Source organism: Phyllobates terribilis, unplaced genomic scaffold, assembly GCF_046119375.1.
Source record: "Phyllobates terribilis strain yellow unplaced genomic scaffold, ASM4611937v1 Scaffold_8__6_contigs__length_399053987, whole genome shotgun sequence".
Lineage (NCBI taxonomy): Eukaryota > Metazoa > Chordata > Amphibia > Anura > Dendrobatidae > Phyllobates > Phyllobates terribilis.
This window is the reverse complement of record NW_027362768.1, coordinates 250,191,756-250,219,742: the sequence shown is the minus strand read 5'-3', so window position 1 is coordinate 250,219,742 and position 27,987 is coordinate 250,191,756. Positions and strand designations below refer to the sequence as shown.

Below are 27,987 nucleotides of genomic sequence, written 5' to 3'. Positions count from 1 at the left end.
CTCTCTTGTATAAGCCTTTATTATAGTTTTAGGATAAATAATTTAACACATTTTACTTATGTGACATATCTATTTACAGACACATGTAGGAAATTAATACTTATAAAAACAGAGAATATAGCTGTTACCTGCTCAGCATAACATTGGTTATGTAGTCCATAAATGTAAAATCTAAGCTTCTTTGTTATATACTTTCATTACCTTTTGCTGTTTTTTTATTTGTTTTTTTGTCTAAATTATACCTAAAAATATTTTTTGGCAATCCAGAAACTGTTAAAACCTTTGACATGTATTCTGTCAAAAGTAGTAGCTTTATATTTAGAAATCTTAGGGTCCTGGTGCATGTAGCATAATGGTGTGACTGAGATCCCCACTGCCACAGCATGAAAACTGCAGGAAACCTGCTTGGTATTAACCAGATTTTACGCTTCATTTTTTTTAAAGAGATAGAAAACTGCACGAGAGTACCATAAATCAGCCGCATGTAAAGGTGCCCTAAGTGCGTATGGGAGAATTATTCACAATCAACTGAAACTGCAATTTAAAAAATGCAAACTACATAGTTAATGCTCAGACGTAGAGTTTCTATTAAATTCACTGTTGAGTCGGAGCCTTGTCGTACATGTATACAGAATTGCACCTTGGTTGAAATTATCTATTTTGTCACATAACAAACAGAAAACAATGGCATGAAACAGTATAGGAAAAATACACAAATTCCACTAATGTGCTCATTATATACAATGACAGAAGTTGCACACGTCTGCTTACTACTTCAAGCCATTATAGAGCTGGGCATTTTTACAAACTGTTATTTATAGGTGCCTTCTTCCAATTTTAACCTGAAGTGTGACTTTCATATTTGGGGTAAGCAATCATTACTAACTAAAAAGGGTTTATCGCTTTACAGCCTCTGATGGGTTAAAATGATAAAGTCAGATGTTACTCACCCTCTCTGGGTGATGCTTTTTCACCTCTGTTTCGGTCTCTGATGACCTCACAACTACAGCACACATCACTTCTGCAGCCAATCACCGAGCTCAACTGCTTGTGCAGTCTACATTGGCAAAGCCACTGAAATCGGTGACTGGCTGTAGCTGTGATGTGCACTTTAGTCATTATGCCACCATTGTAGCCAGTAAATAAAGACCAAGGCAGTTGCAGAAAGGTATAACGGGACACAGGAAGGGTGAGTAATGTCTGATTTTATTATATTTTCCCAGTGGGGGGCATTATAGGCCAGAACGCTAAAAGTGGAAAAACCCTCTTAAAGGGAATCTGTCACCAGGTTTTTGCTGTATAATCTGACATCAGCATGATATAGAGGCAGATACCCTGATTCCAGCAATGTATCACTTAGTTTACTGGGTGCGCAGATGATGGAATCACAGTTTTCTCTGCTGCAGATCTAGCAGCGTTCAGAAGGCGGAGCCCCATATAACCCCGCCCACACCACTGATTGGTTGCTTTTTGTGTACAATTTATATTGACAGAAAGCTGCTAATCAGTGATGGATGTGTGATTGGACCAGGAGGCACGAGGCAGCTTGTCAAAACACAGCAAAAACCTCCTGACAGATTCCCTTTAAATATAGCAGTGATAGCAAATAGCTCACTATATTTTTTAAAAAGTAAACATACAATTATCCCAGGTTAACAAATAAAGCGCTGTTAAATTCCATATGCTCATTTATTATTGTCATAAATAAAATTCTAGAAAGTAACTATATTTATATTAAAAGAACAATAAATAAATACTGATTGGCGTATTTACTGGAAAATCATGCTTTTGTTAGATCAGTTTAAGTATTAACATGCCACAAAAACCTTTCTTTTCCACCTTCGACACTGTTTGCTTTTCATAGTTAATTGAATGGTGGCTTTGCTGAGGTTTCTGATGGTTGACAATCATCTCACATACATCATTTTTTACTATGATGTTGTTTGTTATGACTAGAGTCAAATACATATTTCCCACTAATCGTGTTGACAGAGTGAACGTGCGCTCTGCCGTGCATCATTTTCGGCCATGTATGCCTACTGGAGCGGACACTCAGATGTAGTAGATGCTCCAGCTGGTGTACATGACTGAAATTGATGCATGTCAGAGCGCACGTTCACTCTGTTGGCACCATTATAGTCTATGGCCCCGTTGGCACGTACACCCAAATCCCATTTTGTGGGGGGTTCAGACATAAGCCCCGATGGAGCCACTGAACAGGTGCCAGATGTGTGAAAGTACCCTTAATCTTCTTTTGGCTCCTTATACAGTTGAGAGCTGTACAAGTCTTTATGTCTGAATTCCCTTATGGTGGTGGCTGTAGGGCACCAGAGTTTTATTGTTTAAAGAACATGGACCACTTAGGGGGCATTTTTGTTTACTTAAATGCATACACATTTTGGCTCAAAAGCATTTTTGCAACAGGTTTCCATAAAGAATGAGGGACAGTTTGGCTTCTATTGCTACCATGTATCACCATACATAGCAGGCTGCCGAATAAGTTAACTGTTAATCTATCAGGGAGCTCATCTGGCACTCTGTTTTGTATAACTCTTATCACTCTTCTCCTAAACCATCTTCGAAGCTGATTTATGACCAAATCACTTTTAACTGATCATACACCAGCTTAGACTATCGAGACAACGGTTAACCATCACGCTGTCAGACAATCTTATTGACAGATTTGCTGTTAAATTATTCTTGGTTATTGTTTTGATTCGTAGAAGCTGCAAAAGCCAAAATGTCCAGAAGTTTTAAGGAGACTCTATTGCAAAAATGGTTTAATTGACTATTAAAGAAGTACTTGAATTTGCAGGAGATTGGCTGTTTCATCCACAAAACAAAGTGCAAAAAATAATGTCATGGCAGCACTACCTGGCCTTACTAATTAATATATTGCAGACATTATGCAAATTACTGTCAGAGATTCCATGGTGCCAAGTGATCGTATTAATCTGATCCAAAAAAAGTCTTTCAGCAAAATAGTCCAGTGCTTGTCTATTCTCTCCTGGTTCTTATGAAATCTTCAGCATAAAAATATCAGCCTCTGCAGTGAAGAGACGGAGGCGGCCATGTCCAGTGCAATAAAGGTTTACATTTGGGTCAAGTCATGGGTGCGATACTGCAGATATGAGTCTGGTTTCTGCTGAGGGCGAGGTATGGAGAATTCCTTGGCTGGTTGCATGTCCTGTAAATGGGGAAAAGGACAATATTTCATACAAGGGTCTTATCTTATTATTTTCTAGTTTACGAACAAGTAGCTTGTTCCTAATTTGTACAAAGTGTGAACTATTAGTTTGGAAATGAAAATTATTCATGACTAATACAAAACTAGTGACACTCTTCTAGGAGCTGTTCCAAGTATTGTGTCTAAGTCCTTTGAGTAAATGGAGCTGCAATAGAAGACGCAGCCTGAGGACAAGAGCAGCGCTGCATTAGGAAAAATGTTCTTTCTTCTAATTCTGCCCAACTTTTATTTTGTAAATGCCTTATGTGGTTCCAAAACATGTGTAAGTAACATTTACTTGCTTATGTTACTGGTTCAATAAAAAAAAAACATGTGATAAAACAATATGATGCTTGTTAGCAAAAGTTATATGGGAACCCAATTCGGCAGCATTAATAATATAGTTGGGCACCGTCCTGAGTCATTGCTGTGTCTTATGTGATACCATTCATTAGGTACAGCATATTGTAACACCATTATTAGAAAGGGAGGCTCCAGCTATAAATTGTGGAAATCTGGGCACCAAAAATGCAAATATAATGACTTAATGACTGAATGGGCATATTATTTGGGTGTTTCACCGATGACAGGAAACGGTGTACTGTCATAAACAATTGCAATTTACACAATAACCCCACTATAAAACATGTATATTTAGATTAATTGTGATGGGAAATTCTCACCTCCGCTACACTTCATCCCAGCATAAAGTCTGATGAAAATGTAGGAGCTTTTCTGGAGAATAGATCTCTGATGAGGTTTTCTTTCAAATGTTTCTACCTTTAATCATTAAATATGAATATACCGAAGAGCTTCTGCTAGGATGCCTTGCTGCAACCCTGCATATCCCTTAGAAGACCTCAGATTTTTGTCTGATAATGGACAGGTTACAATCTATTATTAGACTGATTGTGCATCTTTACGGATCTACAGGAGAGCTCAGAGAAACCTTAAATCCCCCTCTCCCATCCGTTTATGTTAGTGGCACACCCGACAATTACAGTTTGGTATTTTAAGCTTAATGGGGTTGTCCAGGCTTGGGTTGCAAGTCTGGAGTTATTTTATGCAACTGCAGCCTTGTGAAACCTCACCGCGCGCAGTGTGTGTGCTGTCAGGATTCGCCGGGTCCGGGATGAGGCAGATGTGTGACAGCAAGTGTGCAGTTTACACACTTCCGGCCACATTCCAACTAGACATATTCAGCCTCACTCATTGCCCTTTTCTTGAGCAAGGCCGTGCACGTCTAATCAGCACTTGACTACATGTATGCAAATGGAATATTTGTGGTGGTGTGCTCGCCTGCTCCTGAACCAGAGAATCCTGACAGCGTGCATATTGAGTGACTGCAGACTGGCACCACAAGCCTGGACAACCCCTTTAAAGCACTATATGCATAGAATAGTCTGAGAAACTGGTGGCCATTGTAGATGAATGCAAAAGGAACTGAGAATCATTGGATCCACAGCAGTAGGACTAAAATGGAGGACACTTACATCTCAATGTACTCTAAGATTAAAAAAAAACCACTGTGATGCATAAACAGTATTCAATGAGTTACTAAAAGCACATAGAGGAATCTACAGGTGGCCATAACTTGTATGCAAGAGATTTGAAGCTCCGTACCCAAAAACTGAGCTCCAACCACCATAAAGATGTTTCAAACTAGGCCCAAATCTCAGTGTGCTGACCCCTTAGCACTACATGATGGATATATACGTCATGGAGCGTGTCAGGGTGTTTGGAGCAGGCTCAGGAGCTGATCCTGCTCTACACAGGGAAGATGAAGATACTATTATACATAGTCGACTTATGCATTTTATGCGGTTGTCCCACAAATAAAAGTTATTTTTAATCAATACATCTTGGAATAATAATAACTTTCACAATTGGATGTGTTTAAAGAAAATGTTCCTGTGCTGAGATAATCTTATACATGTGCCGCTGCTGTGTACTGTGTAATGGCTGTGTCTGACCGTACAGGAACATGGTCTGATCATACCACAGCTCCTGGGCAGGGGAGGAAGCAAAAGAGTATACAGACATTACAGCAGGGGATCGCAGATGATTCTTTCTTTGAAGTAAAACATTATTTAAAAACAGGCAGGGAAATGTTTTACCTCAAAGAAAGAATCAGCTGTGATCCCCTGCTGTAATGTCTGTATACTCTTTTGCTTCCTCCCCTGCCCAGGAGCTGTGGTATGATCAGAACGTGTTTCGTACATGGTCAGAGACAACCATCACACAGTACACAGCAGGGGCACATTTATAAGGTTATTTCAACACAGGAACATTTTATTTAAACACATCCAATTGTGGAAATTATTATTATTCCAAGATCTATTGATTAAAATGAACTTTCGTTCATGGGAAAACCCCTTTAATAGCAAGGATCGGTACAGAGTGCAGAAAGAAAACACAAAAATGAAAATTGGCTGCATCCTTAAAGGGATTGGCTGCATTATATTTACTTTAATAGATATATGTTGAGGACATGAATTTTAGTACATTTACTAATACATTATTACAGATTCTCCTCCTGTGGTAGTTGTTAGCACAGCTTTCCTCACAGACTGGGCTCCTGTCCATACAGGTTGGCTGATGATGGAGGAGCATGTGACCTGTCGATACAATGGCTGCTGGTGGAGGAGCATGTGACCTGTCCATACAATGGCTGCTGATGGAGGAGCATGTGACCTGTCCATACAATGGCTGCTGGTGGAGGAGCATGTGACCTGTCCATACAATGGCTGCTGGTGGAGGAGCATGTGACCTGTCCATATAATGGCTGCTGGTGGAGGAGCATGTGACCTGTCCATACAATGGCTGCTGGTTGAGGAGCATGTGACCTGTCCATACAATGGCTGCTGGTGGAGGAGCATGTGACCTGTCCATACAATGGCTGCTAGTGGAGGAGCATGTGACCTGTCCATACAATGGCTGATGATGGAGGAGCATGTGACCCGTCCATACAATGGCTGCTGATGGAGGAGCATGTGACCTGTCCATACAATGGCTGATGATGGAGGAGCATGTGACCTGTCCATACAATGGCTGCTGATGGAGGAGCATGTGACCTGTCCATACAATGGCTGCAGGTGGAGGAGCATGTGACCTGTCCATACAATGGCTGATGATGGAGGAGTATGTGACCTGTCCATACAATGGCTGCTGGTGAAGGAGCATGTGACCTGTCCATACAATGGCTGCTGGTGGAGAAGCATGTGACCTGTCCATAAATGGCTGATGATGGAGGAGCATGTGACCAGTCCATACAATGGCTGCTGATGGAGGAGCATGTGACCTGTCCATACAATGGCTGCTGGTGGAGGAGCATGTGACCTGTCCATACAATGGCTGATGATGGAGTAGCATGTGACCTGTCCATACAATGGCTGCTGGTGGAGGAGCATGTGACCTGTCCATACAATGGCTGCTGGTGGAGGAGCATGTGACCTCTCCATACAATGGCTGATGATGGAGGAGCATGTGACCCGTCCATACAATGGCTGCTGGTGGAGGAGCATGTGACCTGTCCATACAATGGCTGCTGGTGGAGGAGCATGTGACCCGTCCATACAATGGCTGATGATGGAGTAGCATGTGACCTGACCATACAATGGCTGCTGGTGGAGGAGCATGTGACCTGTCCATACAATGGCTGCTAGTGGAGGAGCATGTGACCTGTCCATACAATGGCTGCTGGTGGAGGAGCATGTGACCTGTCCATACAATGGCTGCTGGTGGAGGAGCATGTGACCTGTCCATACAATGGCTGCTGATGGAGGAGCATGTGACCTGTTCATACAATGACTGCTGGTGGAGGAGCATGTGACCTGTCCATACAATGGCTGCTGGTGGAGGAGCATGTGACCTGTCTATACAATGGCTGCTGGTGGAGGAGCATGTGACCTGTCTATACAATGGCTGCTGGTGGAGGAGCATGTGACCTGTCCATACTATGGCTGCTGGTGGAGGAGCATGTGACCTGTCCATACAATGGCTGCTGGTGGAGGAGCATGTGACCTGTCCATACAATGGCTGCTGGTGGAGGAGCATGTGACCAGACCTGTCCATTTAGCCTCCTCCAACAGAAAAGGTGCTATCCCATGTGAAGTGTTTTTCCATGTCCCCCAAGCATCTAATAAAATAAATATAAAATTACCCCTTTAAGAGATTAAGAAAACTAATCAGTACATACAAGTTTTGGACTGGTGTTTGAGGTTAGATGTTCACTTTAAACTGTAACTCAAAGTGGGTAAGAATGTTTATATTTAGTAATTCCTTAAATTCCCTGTAGATTGGTGGGGGTCTATGTACTGAGACCCCCATCAATCACTCCTAAAAAAAACCCTCTCAGTAGTGGACAGCTTAGGAAGCTGAAGCACAAAAGTATGTGCAGAGATTCAATAGAAATTCTGGCTCCTGAGCTACACACTATTGAGTGGGGTTTTGCACAATCATTGGAGGTCTCAGGATCTAGACCCCACCGATTCACAAGGAATTAAAGGACTACAAAATATATAAAAAGAATTAGTAAAGTTTAGCTAGACTGTTAGGTTCAGTTACTGTGAAGTTCTGAACATTCTGCAAGGTTCAATACTCACCCTCATTGCTAAGGTTGCATCGAACCGTGGAACAGAAGATGGTGAACTTCTTCCAGAATCCTGGGCTGTTTAAAGAAAAGAACACACTAATTGTAATGTCAGAGGCCATAATTTCTTATTAATGTTGATTTTAACAGTCTCAGTTAAAGCATACATGGCTGGTATTAACGTTCCACATATTTACCAACTTGACAATTACAACACATTCTCCAAAATGTAGTAAGTAGACACCTGGAGAACAAGAAGGCTTTTTATTTGTGCTACCACTCCCAGTTACTTAAAATGTCCTTCTAATAGGTGTGTTCTGTATGTATTTAACTATACCATACCCAGTATACATAATTATAGAATTTACTATGGGAAAAAAGGGACTTCCATATTACTTATTATTTTACTGTATTTTATTTTATCTTCCACTATGATGATAATTCTCGTACAATTTTAAAAGTTGAACTTTCCTTGTAATTCCCATGAATTCTAAGTAATTCCCATGATTTATGTTAACATTACAAAACTCATTCCAGTGGTTTAAATATTTGTATTAAATTCTTTTATCAAAAACTAGTTGCTGAAGTCGGACATGTATTTTAGTTGTGTCCAACTACTGAGCTGTGAAATCAGGCAAATGAAGGTTTGCTGCACCACATTCTAAAGTCGGCCATACAATAGAGAAGATTCGTCTCAGTACCTGCTGAATAGATGATTCTCTGATGAATGATCATAAAGCCGTCACAGCCAAACATACTAGTACATATTGGCTGTAACAGTTGATAAAACTTTACTCTTATCCACTTAAGAACAGGACAGCTGGTAGTAGTTAATTTTAATAGCTTTGGTAGTAATAGAGTATAATATAGAAATAAATAAGGTAAAAGTATTTTCTGTACAAAGCTGCTTGTATTTTTTACTTTTGGTTGGGATGTTAAACATCAGACATTTTGCTCTATGTTCCCTTTTATTTTTACTGTCATTTTTTGTCACATTTTCTGGGTAGATCCCAAAAGTGCTATTATAGTACAAAATTCTCAAAAAGTTAATGCTGGCTATGAGATCTTAACACATAGGGCATCACAGCCTGCTGTGTTTTGGACTGCACAGTCGTAGTCCGCAGAGAGCTCACAGTGATCCATGTTCACTAGCAAAGCACCTATGATGGGCAAGTGAACATCAGAACTGAAGAGTCACATTTTTTTGCGACACGACATGGAGAAGAGATGGCACCAGGGAGCACTGCGGGAGAAGACAAATTGATGGAGGTAGTGTTATGCTCTATTTCGGTAGGAATCCCTGCGTTCTGCCATTCACGTGAATGATACTTTAATACCGAACACCTAGCTAAATATTGTTAAAGGCCAAGAATATCCCAAGATGACATCCCTACATTACCTATTGGCAGTGGCCTCTTTCAGTAGGATAATGCACCCTATCACACTGCAAAAATTGTTCAATACATGTTTAAGGAACTTCAAAAAACGTTTGTTCAAAGGGAATCAGTCATTAGGATGAATCCTCCTAAGCCATCTATATGGACATGCAGGTAATAGGAAGCTGAATAACATGATACATTGATATCTGCGATCCGATGTCTTATTCCAGAGAAATCCATGTTTTTCTTATATGTAAATGAGCTGTTCAGGACTTTGGACCAGACACTGATCTGCATGAGAATTTTCCTCCAGAACTTATTTTACATGAAGGAGAGTTACCAGTGTGATGTGTAACGGCCGCTCTCTGCTCTCCTGATGTCTCTGCAGAGCTGTGTGCGATTATACCTGACACATCTGAAGGTGAAAGCTCACCTTCACCTTCCATCTCACAGGCAGACAGTGCATAATATTGTTACAATACAGCAGAGCTGTGAGAGCTGCAGTTGGAAATGTGTTTGTAAGGAGACAAAGTTCAGTTCTACTGTTCTGTGTTAGTTACATGTCTTACACTGGTAATGTCCCCTTTCATTTAAAATAAGCTCTGGAGGCAGATTCTCAGGGAGATCAGTGTCCAGCCCTAAGTCCTTCCTATGACCTACATTCTCACATAGACGGCTTAGAAGGGTTGATCCTACTGACAGATTTCCTTTAAAGAAGATGAGAAAGAGTTCAAGGTATTGACTTGGCCTCCGAATTCCCCAGATCTTGATCAAATTGAGAATCTGTGGGATGTGCTGGAAAAACAAGTCTGAATCATTAAAGTTCTGCCTTGCAACACACAGGACTTAATGGATCAGCTGCTAATGTCTTAGGAGTCAGATACCACCACACCCTCCGAGGTCTCCTGGAGTTCATGCCTCAAGGGCTCAGAGCTGTTATGCCGACATGAGGGAAACCTGCACAATTGTAGGCAGGTGGCTTAAATATTATGACTGCTTGGTTTATACATTTAATAAAAATCATTGTAGTAAAACACAAACTGTTTATCATGGACAAAAGAAATGTATTTATAATTTGTGAACATGTCACTTTGTGACTGTCACTGTATAAAACAGGATATTGTGTGGGGATTTATCTTAAGTACCCCATGTATCTTAAGTACCTTCTTTTGCTAACGGTGTCTTTTCTTTGGCCAAATTGAACTATACCCACTGAAAGTTCTGATACTCAACGTGTATGACAAGTTTCTTCGAAGCAGCAACACAATAGAACAAAAGACATTTACATCTATATTCCTAGTTGCATCAGGCATTGGGTATTTGGGTGCATGACTCAAACCAAACCAGAGACAATAGCTATTTATACCACATACCTCATAGACGGACGCACCCCTGCCCTCCTAATGTTACGCCTGCCCTTTTAAATATATATTTGTAATAAACAAGCTCTGTAGCCATGCATTTTGAAATTAGGCATGAGTCATGAAAATCAATAGCAATGACATCAAAACTTAGTTTATACATCACCGAGTTTGAAGTATTTTCCCACTCAACATTCTTCTGCTAATAGCATTAGTTATTTCCAGCTGGTACCAACTATACTGCCCTACCTTTACCAAACACACACTCCTCCATTTTTTAGGGTAAGTTCCCACAGTGCAAAAACAAGTACGTATTCACTTGAGGAAAATTGGCTCCATTTTACAATGCCAGCAAAGTGTATGAGATTTTAAGAAATCTCATGCTCATGCTGCGAAACATATCCATAGTGTAAACTGACAGGAGCTGCGGGTTTGAGACTCCAGCCAATGGTTGTGAAGGGGTTAAAACCCTCCCCAGATTGGTGGGCAGCGTCATTTGTTTCTTTATTGCTGAAGGTTTTCCTCGCTTGGCATTGTGCTAACACTTCTGAATGTTCCAGACCAGCAAACTGTCAAAACTTCTGCTTTTATAGAGGTGGTCATACATGCTAATGAATAATTAAGAAATAATATTTGATTTTGCAGCACCTGGCTACTCCTAACCCACTTAATTTGTATAGAAACAGTAAGGGTTAACTTAATTTTTCACAACATTACTTCTGCATTTTGGCATAATTTTTGTTAAATAAATAATGACATGGTATAATTTTATCATGTGTATGTGTTCTTGTTCATCTGACGTTGTATTTACCTATTCTTAAGACCTTTTAAGGGCCATATATATTGCTATTAGTAAGTCTTGATATGAAAACCATTCAATTTAAAGAGGGTGTAATTAGTTTTTCTCATGACTGTATATATTAGATACTGTGTTACCATAAAATGTACTTTGTAATTTTATGAGTTACTTTGTTTTCTAACAAATATAAAGGACCTTTTATATGTGAACATATTTTTGGAGCGACCTTTCGAAGACATACAATTATTGTTACTTATAAATGTATGTTTTTTGTAATTATGATTATTTTAAGATCGTTTGTCCTTTATAATTCTCCTTTTTTTCATGGGAAGATGTACTGTTAACAAACAGTCATTTTTGGGTTGTCATCATGACAAAATGCAATTTGTCACTGATCGTGCAATCGTAGCATGTTTGCATTGCACAATGATTGGAAACTTTTACTCAATGGTGTGATATTATGCATGCCTTTCATAAAAGGTCCTTACCTACACCCATTTTAATATATTGGCTCTACAACTCAATTTTGTTACAAATAACTGGCATTTGACTTTCCTGCTCTCACATAACTCACAAAGAATAAAATGGCTTAGTGTGATCTAATATGTTCCTATGACACATAAGACAAAGGGTAGATTACATTTCAACATTGTTGTCGCTTGGTATAATCTAACTGCAGCTTTGCACCTCAGTATCAGGTAATGTAAAAAGAAAAAGAAAAGAAAAGTATTAATATACAAATCCTGGGAAAAAGCAACCATCTCCTTATGATAGAAAATAGTTGATATCTACATGTAAACTAACCTTGGGATATATCATCTTGACAGAATACTCGATTGTCCACTCCAACAGTTTGCCGTAGAAGATGTGGTTGTGACTGGTTACACGGTTTGGCACAATTTGATTGTTGTCGTGTCATTGAACAAAGCTCTGGAACCATGTACATAATGAGGAAAACCCATCCATTGGCTACTAACGCTATGGCTCTCACAGGGTCATCCCACTGAGGAGCAGTTTCTAAAGATATATTCCCTCTTAACAACATAGAAATCCAAGCTACCCAAATGCCAATTGAGAAAAACATTGTTACATAGATATGGACGCTATGTCGTTTCCAGTATTTACAAGGTCCACACATAGCTATCATTGAAATGAGAAAAGCGACAGCCATCAATGCCAAAACATAGATAAGTATAAGCACAAAGTCAAGGTTACGTGCCGGAAGATTTGCTGTTCCCGGACTGCACTGATCCATATTTCTTCCCAGATAGATTGCTACATAAAGAATAGCTATAATAATTTGTACAAGTGACAGGGAAATTACTGTGATTAGCATCACCCACCATGACATACCCAGTCCACCCCTAACCAGTCTCACTAATTTACTAGCATGAACTAAAAGGCAAGAAAAACAGATGGCAAATAGCACTCCAAAAAGAAAGAAACGCGTTGGGCAAGTCTGTAAGTTAAGTTTGATGATGAAGGCAAATGTAAGACCAAAGATTCCAAGTGTGCCTATAAGGAAGATGAACTGAATAGGAACCAAAGCCCGTTTGGCATTGTCACAAATACGTGGCACCATAATAAGAAGTGCTAGCATGAGAGCGATAGTAAACAGAACCCCTGCTGCAGCCAACGTTTCCAGTACAATGCCCCACGCATCCTGGGCACTGCACAAAAATACATAGTCGCTAGCAACATTGCAAGACATCTTGTATTAAGCCCGTGCCAGGTCTGCCAGAGTCTGTCAAGAAAAATATAAATGTTATAATTAGTAAAAACATGAAAACTTTACCGCTAATCAAAATACCTCTATTTATGCTATGTAGGATTCAGAAGTCATAAAACAAAATAACACAATGTATAACATACACATATAGAGGACATTGTCGTAGTACAGACGTTGGTATCATGTCCCCACAGGAGACAGCATGGTCAGCTCATGTGAATCATTGTAAACATGTTTAACAAAAAGCATTAAAGTCATGAATTAGATACATTTATGTCATGTGACAGTATATAAACAGAGCAGGCTCTACATTACATTCCTAAAAGGATGCAGACTACATGCAATACAAAATATTTTGCAAAACATTGACAAAATCTTTATTAGTTCCTTAACTCCTGAAGTGTGATGCAGGGTTGTCAGTGTATGGAGCACAGCATACTCTGCTGACACTGGATGTGTTGCTGACATCCTCCTGTAACAACAGTGACCAAAGTTTGCTCTAATCACTGCTGTCTAACCACTTAAACAATGCTGTCCATCACTGATAGCGGCATTTAAATAGAGCAATCGCTCATGCACCAATTTCCATGCCCCCCCCCATACAATACGATTGTGGGGTGCAGATTAGAGATGAGCGGTGTTCGACTAGAACTGTTCGCCAATCTCAAATTCGAGCTGTTTTGGGCGGTGTTCGAGTAGTTCGACGAACGCGAACGATTTGCAAACAATTCGGCTGTTCGAGGTTATGTTCAATAACTGTTCGTGCACCAAAAGCGTGTCCTGCATGTCTGGCGCTATTTAGAGCACCAATCATGCAGGGATTGTCTGCCACTCACTGTAATGGCACAGCCATGGTGGTTGTGGCATTACAGTGATTGCCCAAATGGGAACAGTGCTCACAGTGAAACATGAAAAGCCGGCAATTCAGCTGCGGCATACACCGGTACCCGACAATTTAGAACAGAAAGAATAGAGCATCACACATAGATTAGATAGATAGAAACATGTCAGTCACATATATAATAAGTACAGTGATAGTATTGATTACTGTACTTGTCGTTTAGTGTTAAAATAAAGGATTTATTAAAAAAAAAATTGGCATGGGGTTCCCCGTAATTTTAGTCTCTAGCGGAGGTTAAGCAGACGGCTGGGGCAGATGTTTGAAGCCTGGGAAGGGGGTAATACCCACGGAGCTTCCCAGGCTACTAATATCAGCCCCCAGCTGAATACCTAGCCTTTACTAGCTATTAAAATGGGGGACCCAAAAAAAAATGATGTGGGGTTCCCCCTATCTTAATAGCTAGCAAAGGCTAGGCAGACAGCTGGGGGCTGATATTAATAGCCTAGGAAGGGTGCCATGAATATTGGCCCCCTCCCAGGCTAGAAACACCAGCCGTCAGCCGCCCCAGAAATGGCGCATCCATAGGATACGCCAATTCTGGCACTTAGCCTCGCTCTTCCCACTGCCCTGTAGCGGTGGCAGTGGTGTAATAGGGTTGGGGTTGATGTCAGCTTATAATGCCAGCTGACATCAAGCCCAGGTTAGTAATGGAGAGGCGTCTATAAGACACCCCCATTACTAACCCCATAGTCAAAGTTAAAAAAAAAACACAAACACCCAGAATAAAGTCCTTTAATTGAAATAAACACACAATTCTTTAATGTTCTAAATTAAACCATACTTACCATCACGCTCATTCCAGCTGAAGCCAATGTCTTCTGCAATAAAAGTAAAATAATAAACCAACATCATCCTTACCTTACCATGGTTCCCACGACGGCTCCAGCTCTGCTACATTCACATGACAGGCTGGATCGCAGCCGAAAGCTGCCATCCAGCTTGCCATGCTGCAGACACTGAAAAGCACAGGCATGCTTGCGCTCCTCAGTGTCTGGCTGTGACGGCATAAAGATTAGCCGAGGTCATGTCCAATGAACTCAGCTCACCTCATGCACGTCACTGTCAGCGTGGGAAAATTCTCCTGCGCTTGCAGTGAGCGTGAGAGAATTCTCCTGCTGAAGCGCTGAGCGCAGGAGAATTTTCCCACGCTGTCAGTGACGTGCATGAGGTGAGCTCATGTCCAATGAACTCAGCTCACCTCATGCACGTCACTGACAGCGTGGGAGAAATCTCCTGCGCTCAGCGCTTGAGCAGGAGAATTCTCCCAGCTGGGATGGATGGCATTGAGATGACAGGCTGGATCGCCGCTGAGCGCTGCCATCCAGCATGCCATCCTTCATGGACACTTGCAGAGCGCAGGCATGCTTGTGCTACTCCTTGAAGGCCGCATGGTGCCAGTGACTTTGGCTGGCCAGGACCACATGTTGAGAAGTTCAATGAGATAGACCACCAACCAACAATAAACAGGTTTTTACTGAACAGTAACTTGGCAGGAATTATGTACAATAGATAGCGGGTGCATAACGTCACGAACGTTTCCTTTACAACATGGAGCATCTTCACACAAAGTCTCTCTACCTCTTCCAGGCTTACGTGCTTCTGTCCTCCTTCTGTCCTCCGCCTTCACCACAACCAAGCACAGTACTACAGTCCAGTAAGTGAGAGTCCTGTCCTCAATCCGTAGCTCCGCGTTCTTTTTTCCCCTAGGAGAGCTAGTTCGCCACTATGGCCGTTACATCTCTGCTTGCTGAAGGCCTTTGAACTACCTTGCCGAGCACTCTCATTGTCTCACATTTTCCTGTTTCGCCCTGGCCCTTTACCTCTCCGACTTGCATTTTCAGGGTAATGTTGCTAGGTGTCCTGCCCAGAACCTGTCTCCAGTGCATCACTCTGTCCTTCTGTCACTTTTCCTTTCTCTACTCAGGATCTCGCTGTCCACTGCCTCGGTCTTCACTCACGTCAGGGACACCCACATCATGCGGCTCTAGTGACTAGTCAGCCCTTAGGTCTGCTTCTACTGCAGGCTGGGCCCTATCTCTGTTCTTGACAGGAAACTGTATCTGTCCCTGCACTTTATCCCCTCCCACCCTGGGCTAGTCCCAACCAATAACTCTAACTGTCCCTACTGTCAGGCAGAACATAATACTATCACCAATCACATATGTCACAATTCACATTACAACAATACGCGTGTCTTCAATGAGGAATGTGGGCAGTATATCCATCTCCTTACAGATGCACCAGAAAGAAGATCATGTGCTCTTCTAGTCACCTGACCGCTGCAGCCAAACACAGGCCTCAGCGTCTTTGTGATGAATCTAAATCTGTATCCACACTGTTGATCTGAAATTGGTGGTGTTAGTAAGGAGTGACAATGATGAGGCACTAAGGCTCCGAATATGGTAAAGACAAACCTATTGATATTGTAATTATGGATATGGGAATTTAAAGGGAATCTGTCATTAGGATCAACCCTCCTAAGCCATCTTCTATATGGGCATGCAGGTTATAGAGAGCAGAATAAAATGATACCTTGATGATATCTGTTATCTAATGTCTTATTTCAGGGAAATCCATGTTTTTCTTATATGTAAATGAGCTGTTCTAGGCTATGGGCTGGACACTGATCTGCATGAGAATCTGTCTCCAAAGATTATTTTAAATGAAAGGAGTAATTTACCAGTGTGAGACACGTAGATCAAGAGAGCAGACTGTCAGTCATTACATGTCTCACACTGATAACTCCCCCTTTCATTTATAATAAGCTCTGGAGGCAGATTCTCAGGACGATCTCTGTCAGTCCCATAGATCATAATAGCTCATAAAAGAAAAACATAAATTTCTCTGGAATAAGACATCGGATCTCAGAGATCAAGATACAGTCCTGCTCACCGTTATTGGCACCCCTTCATTTTTTCATAGACAGTACAATATCTTCAGAAATAAATAGAAATGTACCAAAATAATATCATCAGCATCTTTTGATTAGTGGTCCAAAGTAATACAACAATAAAACATTGTTTTTCAACTTCCATGTTGCAATTTCAAAGAAAAAAACAGAATAAACAGCATGTGCAGCAATAGAAGCACCCCTAATTAATACTTGGTTGCACACCCTTTGGCATTGCTGACAGCCTCCAAACGTTTCTTGTAGCCAACTATAAGCTTCTTGCACTTCTCAGCTGGAATTTTCTCCCACTCTTCATTGCAAGCTCTTCAATGTTTGCAGGGTTCTTTTTCCCAAAGGCAGATTTCAGCTCACCCCAAAGATTTTCAAGATTTTCACTTTGGGTCATTGTCTTGCTGGAGGGCCCATGATCTTCGAATCAAACCAAGTTTTCTTACACTGGGTAGGACATTTCCCTCTAAAATCTCTTGATAATTTTCTGATTTCATGATTCCTGTGATACAGTCAAGACTTCCAGTACCTGATGCAGCAAAGCAACCCCACTGCATTATGGATCCTCCACCATACTTCACTGTTGGTAAGGTGTTCTTTTCCTTACAAGCTTCATTGTGCCATCTGTAAACAAAACGTTGCTTTGCATTGCTAATAAGCTCTATTTTTGTTTCATCTGTTCACAGAACATTTTCCCAGAAGGATTGTGATTTGTTAAAGTACTCTTTGGCAAAGGTCAGTAGTTCCTTTTTGTGTCTTTTCCTCAGCAATGGTTTCTTCCTTGGCCTTTTCCCATAAAGCTCTGCTTGGTTTTGTGTGTAGCGTATGGTACTTGTTGAAACCACAAGCTCAGACTGTTCCAGGTTGGCCTTAAGGTCTTTGATGTTTGATGAGATGTTTTTTCCACCATTCGCACCAACCTTCGAAGACATCTCTTGTCAATTTTCCTCTTTCTCCTACATCCAGGGAGGTACTTTATTCTTCCATGCTTGGCAAACTTCTTAATAACAGTGTGCACTGTTGAAACTGGGATACCAAGGTCTTTGGAGATGGCCTTATACCCTTTGGAAGTCTTGTGTTTCCTAACAAAGCAGTTCTGATGTTCTCAGACAACTCCTTTGTCTTCACCAAGGATCAGGGCCTACCATGTGGCTTTTTAAAATACTGAAGTCATCATTCATTGGTTATTTCATGTCACATGGGCACTGACAATCACAGGAGAATCTCTTTTGTGATTAACCACAGGCGAGTCAAAATGTGTTTTCATACTAAATTACTGTAAAGGGTGCCCGGTACCAGAGTCACAGCAAGCTTTAGGTTTTTCTATTTTTTCCTCCCATTGTTTTTGGTTTTAAATTATTGTTTATCATTTGCTCTTTTGTATTTAACACGAGTCTCTATACAAAAAAACTGTTTCACTTGATTCATTTTTTTCAGGAGATATTCAATATTATGTACTTAAACTTCATGGGTGCCAATAACAATGAGCAGGACTGTATGCTTTTATTCCATCTCCTATGGCATACATGCCCTTAAGAGGGTTGATCATACTGACAGATTCCTTTTAAACGTACAGTATATTTATTGAGCAACTTAAATATACATAGTGTTATACAGCTTGTTCATTGTTTTTGGCAGTTTAGTAAATGGGGAGGATTCACTGGCTGATTGTGACTAATCTATTGTAGTGACAGTCCTATATTATGTACTTATACACTGAGAACGCTTGTCGCTGCTACATATAAACATATACTGATAGTATTTAAGGGAACGATAACTGTTGCATAAATAGACATTTTACAAAAATGTGGTCTCTGTCAGACAAATGCTAACAGTTATGTTTGTTCATACCCTCTTTTATAACTTTTTACTTCTATAGTGGTACATGGTCCTCTATAGAGGTACATGGTCACGTATGTGGTCAAGTGGTGATGATGGGTTTAAAACACTGTCTGGAAGTAATGTGCATGTCTGAAGGACAGGGAGGCCCCACCACCTCCCCCCGAAACATAGCAGCCTGGATTGATAAAATGCTATTTCCCAAGAGTCTCCAAACTAGCAAATAGCTTTGATATCAGCTCTGGATGAAAATATGGACTTGTGACTTCTAGGGAAATATGCACCAGATTAAAATATTGTGTATGATTGAAGTATTCATAGAAAGAAGGAATTTATTCAAGTGACTGCATTGTCTGCGCTGTTTGTACAATGGATGACTAATGCTCTGAGAAAGGAGTCAGGGCAGGTGCAGCAATAAGAGGTGTCTGCTGTAACAAAGGGTCTAATGTACTATTGTCTGATCGGGTAAAGGAGGGCTCAGTTCGGTATTTTCACAACTTTCATGTCCTCATTAAGTTTTATTTAGCCTGGGCAACCCCTTCAAATAGTCAACTCCAAATCATCACAGGCAGGATTACCATGAAAGACAACGCCAGTATACAGATAACAGAGGATCACACTATTCACAATAGGTGATGTCACCTGCATCCCTAGAAAACTTCCATAGAAGTCAATGAACATCTCCAGATTATTGCCGATTATGGTCCCTGATGCTGTTACAGCAGCTCAACCAAGAAACCGTGTTCAGAAAATAAAATAAAAATAAGTCTACAATCAGAAAGTGAAAAATGTTTAGAAAAAAAAAAATGCTTCATGACCTGGTTTTAGTTATATATCATAAGTGAGAGGATGGGGACCAGTTTGGTGCTTAACGACACAGCCGAGTTTTTGTTTTAATTTTTTTCTTTTCTTTGATTTTGAAGGTCATTGTTATCTTATATAATCTTTAAAATCATTTGTTTTAAAGACCCTAAACATTTATTTTGACAGAGCTACATGAGGGCGAGATTTTTGCTGAGACTTGCAATAGTTTATAGAGAAGTGGAGTTAATAAAATACATAAATATTACCATTTTTTTATGTGTTTTCCATGTAGGATAAATATTGTGGTTATTTAATTGTGTGCATCGGTGAATGTGGTGTTACCTACTATATCAGTGAGCTAGCTGTACACTGTTAGGCCTCATTCACACATCCATGTTCAAACATGTGCGTGAAAAAAGTCACCGTCTCCGTGTGTTTTGCACAAATGCAAGAGCCAGGAAGAAAGACAGACATGTGAATAGCACCATAGATTATAATGGGTACATATTGTATCCATGAAAAAAACGGATACCACACATATGTGCAACATGGACATGTGAATAGCACCATAGATTATAATGGGTACATATTGTATCCATGAAAAAAACGGATACCACACATACATGCAACACGGACATGTGAATGAGGTCTTACACTTATTGTTCATCAACACCAATCAGGGAGAAGGAAGTTGGTACAATGGCTGAAACTCAGTGAGTGTAAGTAGAACTATATGTGAAAATATGTCCATGTAGGATAGGATGGTGAGGGGTTGAGGGCCAACAGGCACACAGAGTGGGAAGAGGGTGGTATATGTATGTGTATATATATTTTCTGTAAATATACATACTTTATATATCACATAGAAGAAACTATCTTTACAGTACAAAGCTTGTTATATGTGACAAGTAAGATATTTGTATAGTGTACATATTATATACACATATACTTATTTATAAATATGTATATGTAAATCTAGCAAGCCGTCAGTCAGTGCGATGGCGCGATTACGGTGGCCCACCCCTAAGACTTCTGTCAGGGGGAATATAGTTCATTTCCTCCCAGCAGCAGATGTCTAAGTGCAGGCGCCCAGCAGGTTCAGAACGCTACTAACCCGCAGATTAACCCCATATCTGCAGGTTAATAGCATTTTTTCATGTGGCAGGTTCCCTTTAATAACAGTATTATGCAGCCACAGTATAATACTGTGGTAATAATATTTAGTCACTGTAATTATTCTTCTTTGGTTTTAGGGCTAATCTATGCATATAGATTCCAGATTGTGGGACATCATAGGGTGCCCTGAATTTCCCAATACAGCATGAGTCCATCCACCAAAAAGTCCAGGGGGCATGCGAGTATATTTGTGGTGCTCGCACCCTGGGATGGCGTCCTGTTTACATCAGTAGTAAGAAGACCGGTACTCACATTTCTGATGCTTTTTTTCAAAGTATAGTTCATAAAAGTATCATGCAGATCATCATATACGTTGTGTTTCGGCTCACACTGAATCTTTCACAAACATGTTGTTTGAAAAAGGCTCAGTGTGAGCGGAAATGTGTCTCATATTACATCTACCCTCACTGGGTTTTTTTAAACACCACTGTAGATTTTTTATGCAGCTATTTGAACCAAAACCAAAATTTAATCCACGAAGAAGGAGAAGCAGATGTCCTTGCTTCATATTCTGCAGCCCTTAAATCCCCTTCTGGCTTTGGCTTGGGCCCATAAAGAAGGCAGCCTCTTTCCACATTTATGGTAAATTTACACAGGCCGACTTCTGCCCATTATGAGCACCCATCAACAATATAACCTAGTCAATTGATGGTCCCGAAAAGTAGGAAGAATGGGAAGCATTTAAGGAAACCAGGATGGATGAACACAGAACTTAAACACATGCTAAAAAGAAAGAAAGAAATGTTTATTAAATGGAAAGAGGGAGGCATATCTAAAGAAGATTATAATGCAGTCTGCAGATCCTGCAGGGCACGTATCAGGTTAGCTAAAGCTGACAATGAATTAAGGCTTGCAAGAGATGTCAAAAGCAATAAAAAAGGATTTTGGGGGTATGTCAAAAGTAAAAGGAAAGTCAAAGATGCTATAGGATTTTTACAGGATGAAAATGGAGAAATGGTAAGAGAGGATGTTGAGAAGGCCGAACTTTTTAATTCCTATTTTGCATCTGTTTTCTCTCAGAAAGAAAATGTAACATCAACTGATCTTCACTGTCCTTTTAAAGGAATAGAGGAATCCAAGTTATCTGTAAACAGAAAGATTGTGAGGGAATATTTAGCTAACATAAATGAGGTCAAGTCTCCAGGTCCAGATGAATTACACCCCAGAGTACTGAAGGAGATCGTAGAAGAAATTTTAGAACCACTCTCCATAATCTTTGAAAATTCTTGGAGAACAGGAGAAGTCCCAGAAGACTGGAGAAGAGCAAATGTTGTTCCTATCTTCAAAAAGGGGAAGAAGGTGGACCCAGGGAACTATAGGCCGGTGAGTCTGACTTCTATACCAGGAAAGATCTTTGAACAAATTATTAAACAACATGTATGTAAGTACATGGATAAGAATGAAGTGATTAACCAGAGTCAGCATGGGTTTGTAACTAACAAGTCATGTCAGACTAACTTAATTTCCTTCTATGACAGAATCACTGACTGGGTGGATCAGGGAAATGCTGTAGATATAGTATATCTTGACTTCAGCAAAGCATTTGACAAAGTATCTCACACCATCCTTATTGAAAAAATGACCAAGTATGCAATGGACCAGGCAACTGTTAGGTGGATTCATAACTGGCTTAGTGATCGGACTCAAAGGGTGGTTGTAAATGGCTTCACATCCAGCTGGATGAATGTCTCAAGTGGGGTACCACAGGGCTCCGTCCTGGGACCTGTATTGTTCAACATCTTTATCAATGATTTAGATGAAGGAATTGAGGGTAAACTGATTAAATTTGCTGATGACACAAAGCTAGGAGGGATAGCTAATACTAGAGAAGAGAGAGAGAGGATTCAAAAAGACCTAAATAAACTGGAGCAGTGGGCAGCAACCAACAGAATGGTTTTTAACAGGGAAAAATGCAAAGTACTACATCTGGGCAATAAAAATGAAAAAAGCATATACAGAATGGGAGGAATAGAGCTAAGCAACAGTACATGTGAAAAAGACTTAGGTATACTAATAGATCATAGACTGAACATGAGTCAACAGTGTGATGCAGCAGCAAAAAAGGCAAATACAATTCTGGGATGTATTAACAGAAGCATACAGTCTAGATCACGTGAAGTCATTATCGGTCTTTACTCCTCTTTGGTCAGACCTCATCTGGAATACTGTGTACAGTTTTGGGCACCACATTTTAAAAAAGACATAGACAAACTGGAGCAAGTTCAGAGAAGAGCGACCAGAATGGTGACTGGTCTGCAAACCATGTCCTATGAGAAACGGTTGCAGGATTTGGGAATGTTTAGCTTGCAAAAAAGAAGACTGAGAGGAGACTTAATAGCTGTCTACAAATATGTCAAGGGCTGTCACATTGTAGAAGGATCATCTTTATTCTCATTTGCACAAGGAAAGACTAGAAGCAATGGGATGAAACTAAATGGGAGGAGACACAGATTAGATATTAGAAAAAACTTTTTGACAGTTAGGGTGATTAATGAGTGGAACAGGCTGCCACGAGAGGTGGTGAGTTCCCCTTCAATGGACGTCTTCAAACAGAGGCTGGACAGACATCTGTCTGAGATGATCTAGTGAATCCTGCTTTGAGCAGGGGGTTGGACCAGATGACCCAGGAGGTCCCTTCCAACTCTACCATTCTATGATTCTATGATTCTATGATTCTATGGTCATTGAAGGCTTTTTCTTATGGCCTGGTGCAAATTGTATGGGGATGAACCATTGTTAGTGCATTCATTTAGCTCCTATACAGTTTGTATATTATCAGCAACACATCTTCTGTTTACAAGTGAAGATGTCGCCGGCAACTAAGGTCTGTAAGCCAACATAAGATATGCATCAGCCGACAAACAAGCTGCAGTGCGATTGGTCAACAGAGAACAAACTTTTATTACAGGCCTAATGTGATAATAAATAGATAGAAATGAGACAGACAGACAGATAGATAGATACGATACAGATAGATATATAGATAGATAAATAGATCGATAGATAGATGGATAATAGATATATGGATAGATAGGTAGATGGTTGATAGATAGATAGATTGATAGTTACGATACAGATAGATATATAGATAGATAAATAGATGGATAGATAGATAGATGGATAATAGATATATGGATAGATATATGGATAGAAAGATAGATAGATGGTTAATAGATAGATAGATAATAGATATATGGATAGATAGATTGATAGATATATAGATATATATATATAGATAGATATATAGATAATGAATAGATAGATAGATATATAGATAAATAAATAGATGGATAGATAGATAATGGATAGATAGAGTTATGGATAGATAGATAAATAGATGGATAATAGATAGATAATAGATAGATAGACAGATAATAGATAGATAGATACGATACAGATAGATATATAGATAGATAAATAGATGGATAGATAGATAGATGGATAATAGATAGATGGATAGATATATGAATAGATAGATAGATATAGATAGATAGATAATAGATATATGGATACATATATGGATAGATAGACAGATAGATGGTTAATAGATAGATAATAGATATATGGATGATAGATAGATGATAGATAGATAGATAGATTGATAGATATATAGATAGATAAATAGATGGATAGATAGATAATGGATAGATAGAGTTATGGATAGATAGATAGATAGATAAATAGATGGATAATAGATAGATAATAGATAGATATGGATAGATAATAGATAGATAATAGAAAGATAGATAATAGATAGATAGATAGATAGTTTGATAGATACTATTTTTGTATTCTATCACTCCAATGAAATATAAGTGAAACAATCTGACAGTGGTATTTACAGTAAGTGGCACAATCCAGATGAGGCGCCTGTTGAAGTTCCCATTGGCCACAATGTGATTGCAGCACGCCAGAGGGTTGACATAGTGAATGTGGGCCTACTGAAGGCCTCTGCTGCTGCCATCTTTGAACTCCTTTGAAGACCAGCCTGGCTTCATAGGACATAGTCAATTTCACTATAACTGCACTGTAGTATATAGTACATGTGATCAATTTAAAATATTTGAAAATAATTTTTATTCAACCTCCTCCCCTTTTCCCAAAATCAAAGTGAAAGCTTAAAAAAAATTGCTTATTTTGTATTGTCGTGTCTGTAAAAGTCCAATCTATAAAATATAAAATGATTTAGCCTGTACAATAAATTTCATAATGCAAAAAAAGAACCAAAACACCAGAATTGCCATTTTCAGTTATCACAACTCCCAATATGTGCAATAAAAAGCAATAAAAATATCATATGTACCGCAAAATGAAACCAATGAAAACAAAAGGCTGTCACTCAAAAATAAGCCCTTACATGCAAATATAAAAAAAATAACAAAATGAAAATAGAAAAAATTTAACGAAGTAAAATTAAAAAAAATTGCAATTACTCAGAAAATGGCAACACTTTCCAGTTTTTGTCTTTTTTTAACAAAGTTTAATATCATGTAATTTGTACTGACCTGAAGAATCATGTTGCCATGTAATTCTTTGCACGCACTAAATGGTATAAAAAAAACCCCAAAATTGTGGATTTCAGTTTTATTACCATTTCGCCATGGTTGGGATTTTTTTTCTGGTTTCCAGTACATAATATGGATAAGGGAAAACTACACATTGTCCCACAAAACTCAAGCCCTCTTATGGCGAAGTAGGTTTTCCATCTACATGGCCCTATATCTGACCTGTGATTGATGTACAGCGCCTATTTTCTGAGCAGACAATATCAATTTACTTGTAATTTTCCCAGTATAGAAGAATCTGTCATCCTCACAGTTGGATTTCCATGGATCAATGTCACGCTATCTACAACACCCAGAATCTTTTTGTAGACGCTGTGAATACTTATTTGACCACATAAGCAAATTTCATAGTGAATCACTGTGATCACTTTAGATGACTGCCGAATACATATAAAGTAGTGACCATATATTAATGGCAAAACGTGTCCAAAAACTGATCAACTTGTCAGGGCATATTGTGAAAATCTGTGTCCTGTAATAAAAATTTGATATACAACCATACATAAGGTTTTCCACATACATTGCAATTTCCCATAGACCTTGGAAATCAAAGGACAGTGGCACACAAGGTATACAGAGATATAGGTAATGTGCCTTTATAGGCTTTATGCCGAACTGTATTGACCTCAGTCTCCACCTCTGGTACCCAAGGCTTCTCCTAGGTAATACCTGTATTTCAACAGCAAACTTTCCAAAAGAAATTGATCACTAAATCAACCTTTACTGATATATCCCTCAAGAGGAAAGTGATCTCCTTGCAATTATAGTGTGGGCAGACAAAAATAATACGAAGGGCAGAAAAATAAGAATAAACAGATTTGTATAGCACTAATAGTTACTTATTATACTTCTACAAGTTCACTAGAATGATGGCATTTTATACACATGGAAATTTGTAAAACATGCTAAAATATTATTGGAAGTAGGAAACATTCTAGATATTTCACTTTTTCTCTTAATTGTTCCTATAAAATGTTTTGGACTTCACTTTCTACAAACAGCAGTCCATCACTTTAGGAAATGCCGTACGCTACGTACTGTAATATCGGTTACTATTTATTCGTGGACTATTCTATGCTTCGTCCTACAAATTATTAAATGTACAATTTTATAGGACCTCATACACTATTAAACTTGTAACCTTGTGAGCCCCAGCATTGGAGCTAATTGTGACTATTTTGGATTTTTCGCCAGAATCTCCCAATCAATAAATAGTGAAGTGAAAGATTTCTCTGCTTCCCTGTTGTGATGTCTGATACATAACATTTTATAAAGCATTTGATCAGACGGGACACGGGCACCGCAGAAAGATTAATATTGATAAGAAAACTAGATAATGAATGAACAGTCAGATATAAACTCCTCTGACACATAGTGTAGTTATACCTGATATTATCAATCTAACCTGTGCCCTGCGCTAACTGCTCATCTAATCCAGGGATGTTGGCACATACCTCGCTAGCGCTCCACTCCGGCGTTCTGCTTACCTACTGGCTTCTAGCAATCTATAAACCCACAAGGAGTTTCTGTCACAAAAGTGGGTGTGTTAGAAAGAAAAGCAAGGAAGAGACACACCTGGACCTGTCTGACAGCTCCATACAATATTGGGAAAGAAGTATGCACAGCAAGGATCAGAATCAAGGATTACAACCAACATCACGTTTATGTTTTCATGTCACAACATGGACAATAAAATAAGAAAACCCAATATAATTTATGGTTTATTGTTTTGTAAATGTTCTGGCAAAATGCCCTTCAGCTGCAATACCACAGACAACCTGTGGCCAGATGTGGCATAGTTTGGTAAGAAGACATCCATATTTTTATAATAGACAAAAGGTCGGTAGATCAACCTCCAATTTACTGTATGTTGTAAGGAAGAGAATGGGTGCTGATTCCAATGGAGCCGGCCACATTACTCCTTACTTCGTCAGAAAATTAATATTGTACAAGGGAATAGCACACCAAGAATAGGCACAAAACTAATGTTTCTTTGAATGCTTTTAATTTTCTACCCTCATATTCAAAAAAAGTTATTACACTGCAAAGAGAAGAATAGCAGCGCTTCCGGTAATATCCCCTGGGTTCAACATGCAGAGGATACAGAGATATGTAGATATGAAGAAAATTAAAAAATACAAACATTCAAATCACTTCTCTTTTGCCCCAATAAAACAATTAAAAAAAACATATTTAGTATCTCTACGTTCGTAAAAGTCCCATCTATCAAAATCTAAAAGAAATTAATCTGATCAGTAAACAGCGTGAGGAGAAAAAAATCAAAACACCAGAATTATGTTTTTTTTGCCGCCACACCATTGTAATAAAATGCAGTAAGAGGCAATCAAAACATCGAACCTACCCCAAAATGGCATCAGTAAAAATGTCGGCTCATGGAGCAGAAAACAAGCCTTCACCATCTCTCCATATTCTGAAAAAAAATTCTTGTTACGCCGTTTACCGATCAGGTTCATTTATTTTATGTTTTGATAGATGGGACTTCTACGAACACAGAGATACCAAATATGTCTTTTTAAATTGTTTTATTTTTAATGGGGGGTGATTTGAACGTTGGTATTTTTTAAATTTTTTTCATATTTTGTACTTGTTAGTCCCCTTAGCGGACTTGAAGATGTGATCATCTAATCACTAGTACTATATATAGCAATGCTTTAGCACTGCAATGTATAGCTAAAATCATGATCTCCAATGAACGCC

General features: G+C 39.3%; 1 protein-coding gene across 1 annotated transcript; it reads right to left on the bottom strand.

Moving 5' to 3' along the window:
• On the bottom strand, positions 1 to 26,802 carry GPRC5D (G protein-coupled receptor class C group 5 member D). Its single transcript, XM_073644138.1, has 4 exons — positions 26,724 to 26,802; positions 12,161 to 13,100; positions 7,831 to 7,895; positions 1 to 3,187 (listed from the first exon to the last, which is right to left on the bottom strand). Exons 2-4 carry the CDS (start codon positions 13,065 to 13,067, stop codon positions 3,092 to 3,094), a joined length of 1,068 nt encoding a protein of 355 aa, XP_073500239.1. The 5' UTR covers positions 13,068 to 13,100; positions 26,724 to 26,802; the 3' UTR covers positions 1 to 3,091.
• Between the last annotated feature and the right edge of the window lie 1,185 nt (positions 26,803 to 27,987).

Coding starts and splice junctions, on each gene's coding strand:
- GPRC5D (XM_073644138.1), bottom strand. CDS start 13,067: ATGTCTTGCAATGTTGCTAGCGACTATGTATTTTTGTGCAGTGCCCAG. Junction 7,896..12,160: donor TCAAGATGATATATCCCAAG/GTTAGTTTACAT, acceptor TTCTTTAAACAG/CCCAGGATTCTGGAAGAAGT. Junction 3,188..7,830: donor ATGCAACCTTAGCAATGAGG/GTGAGTATTGAA, acceptor CCCCATTTACAG/GACATGCAACCAGCCAAGGA.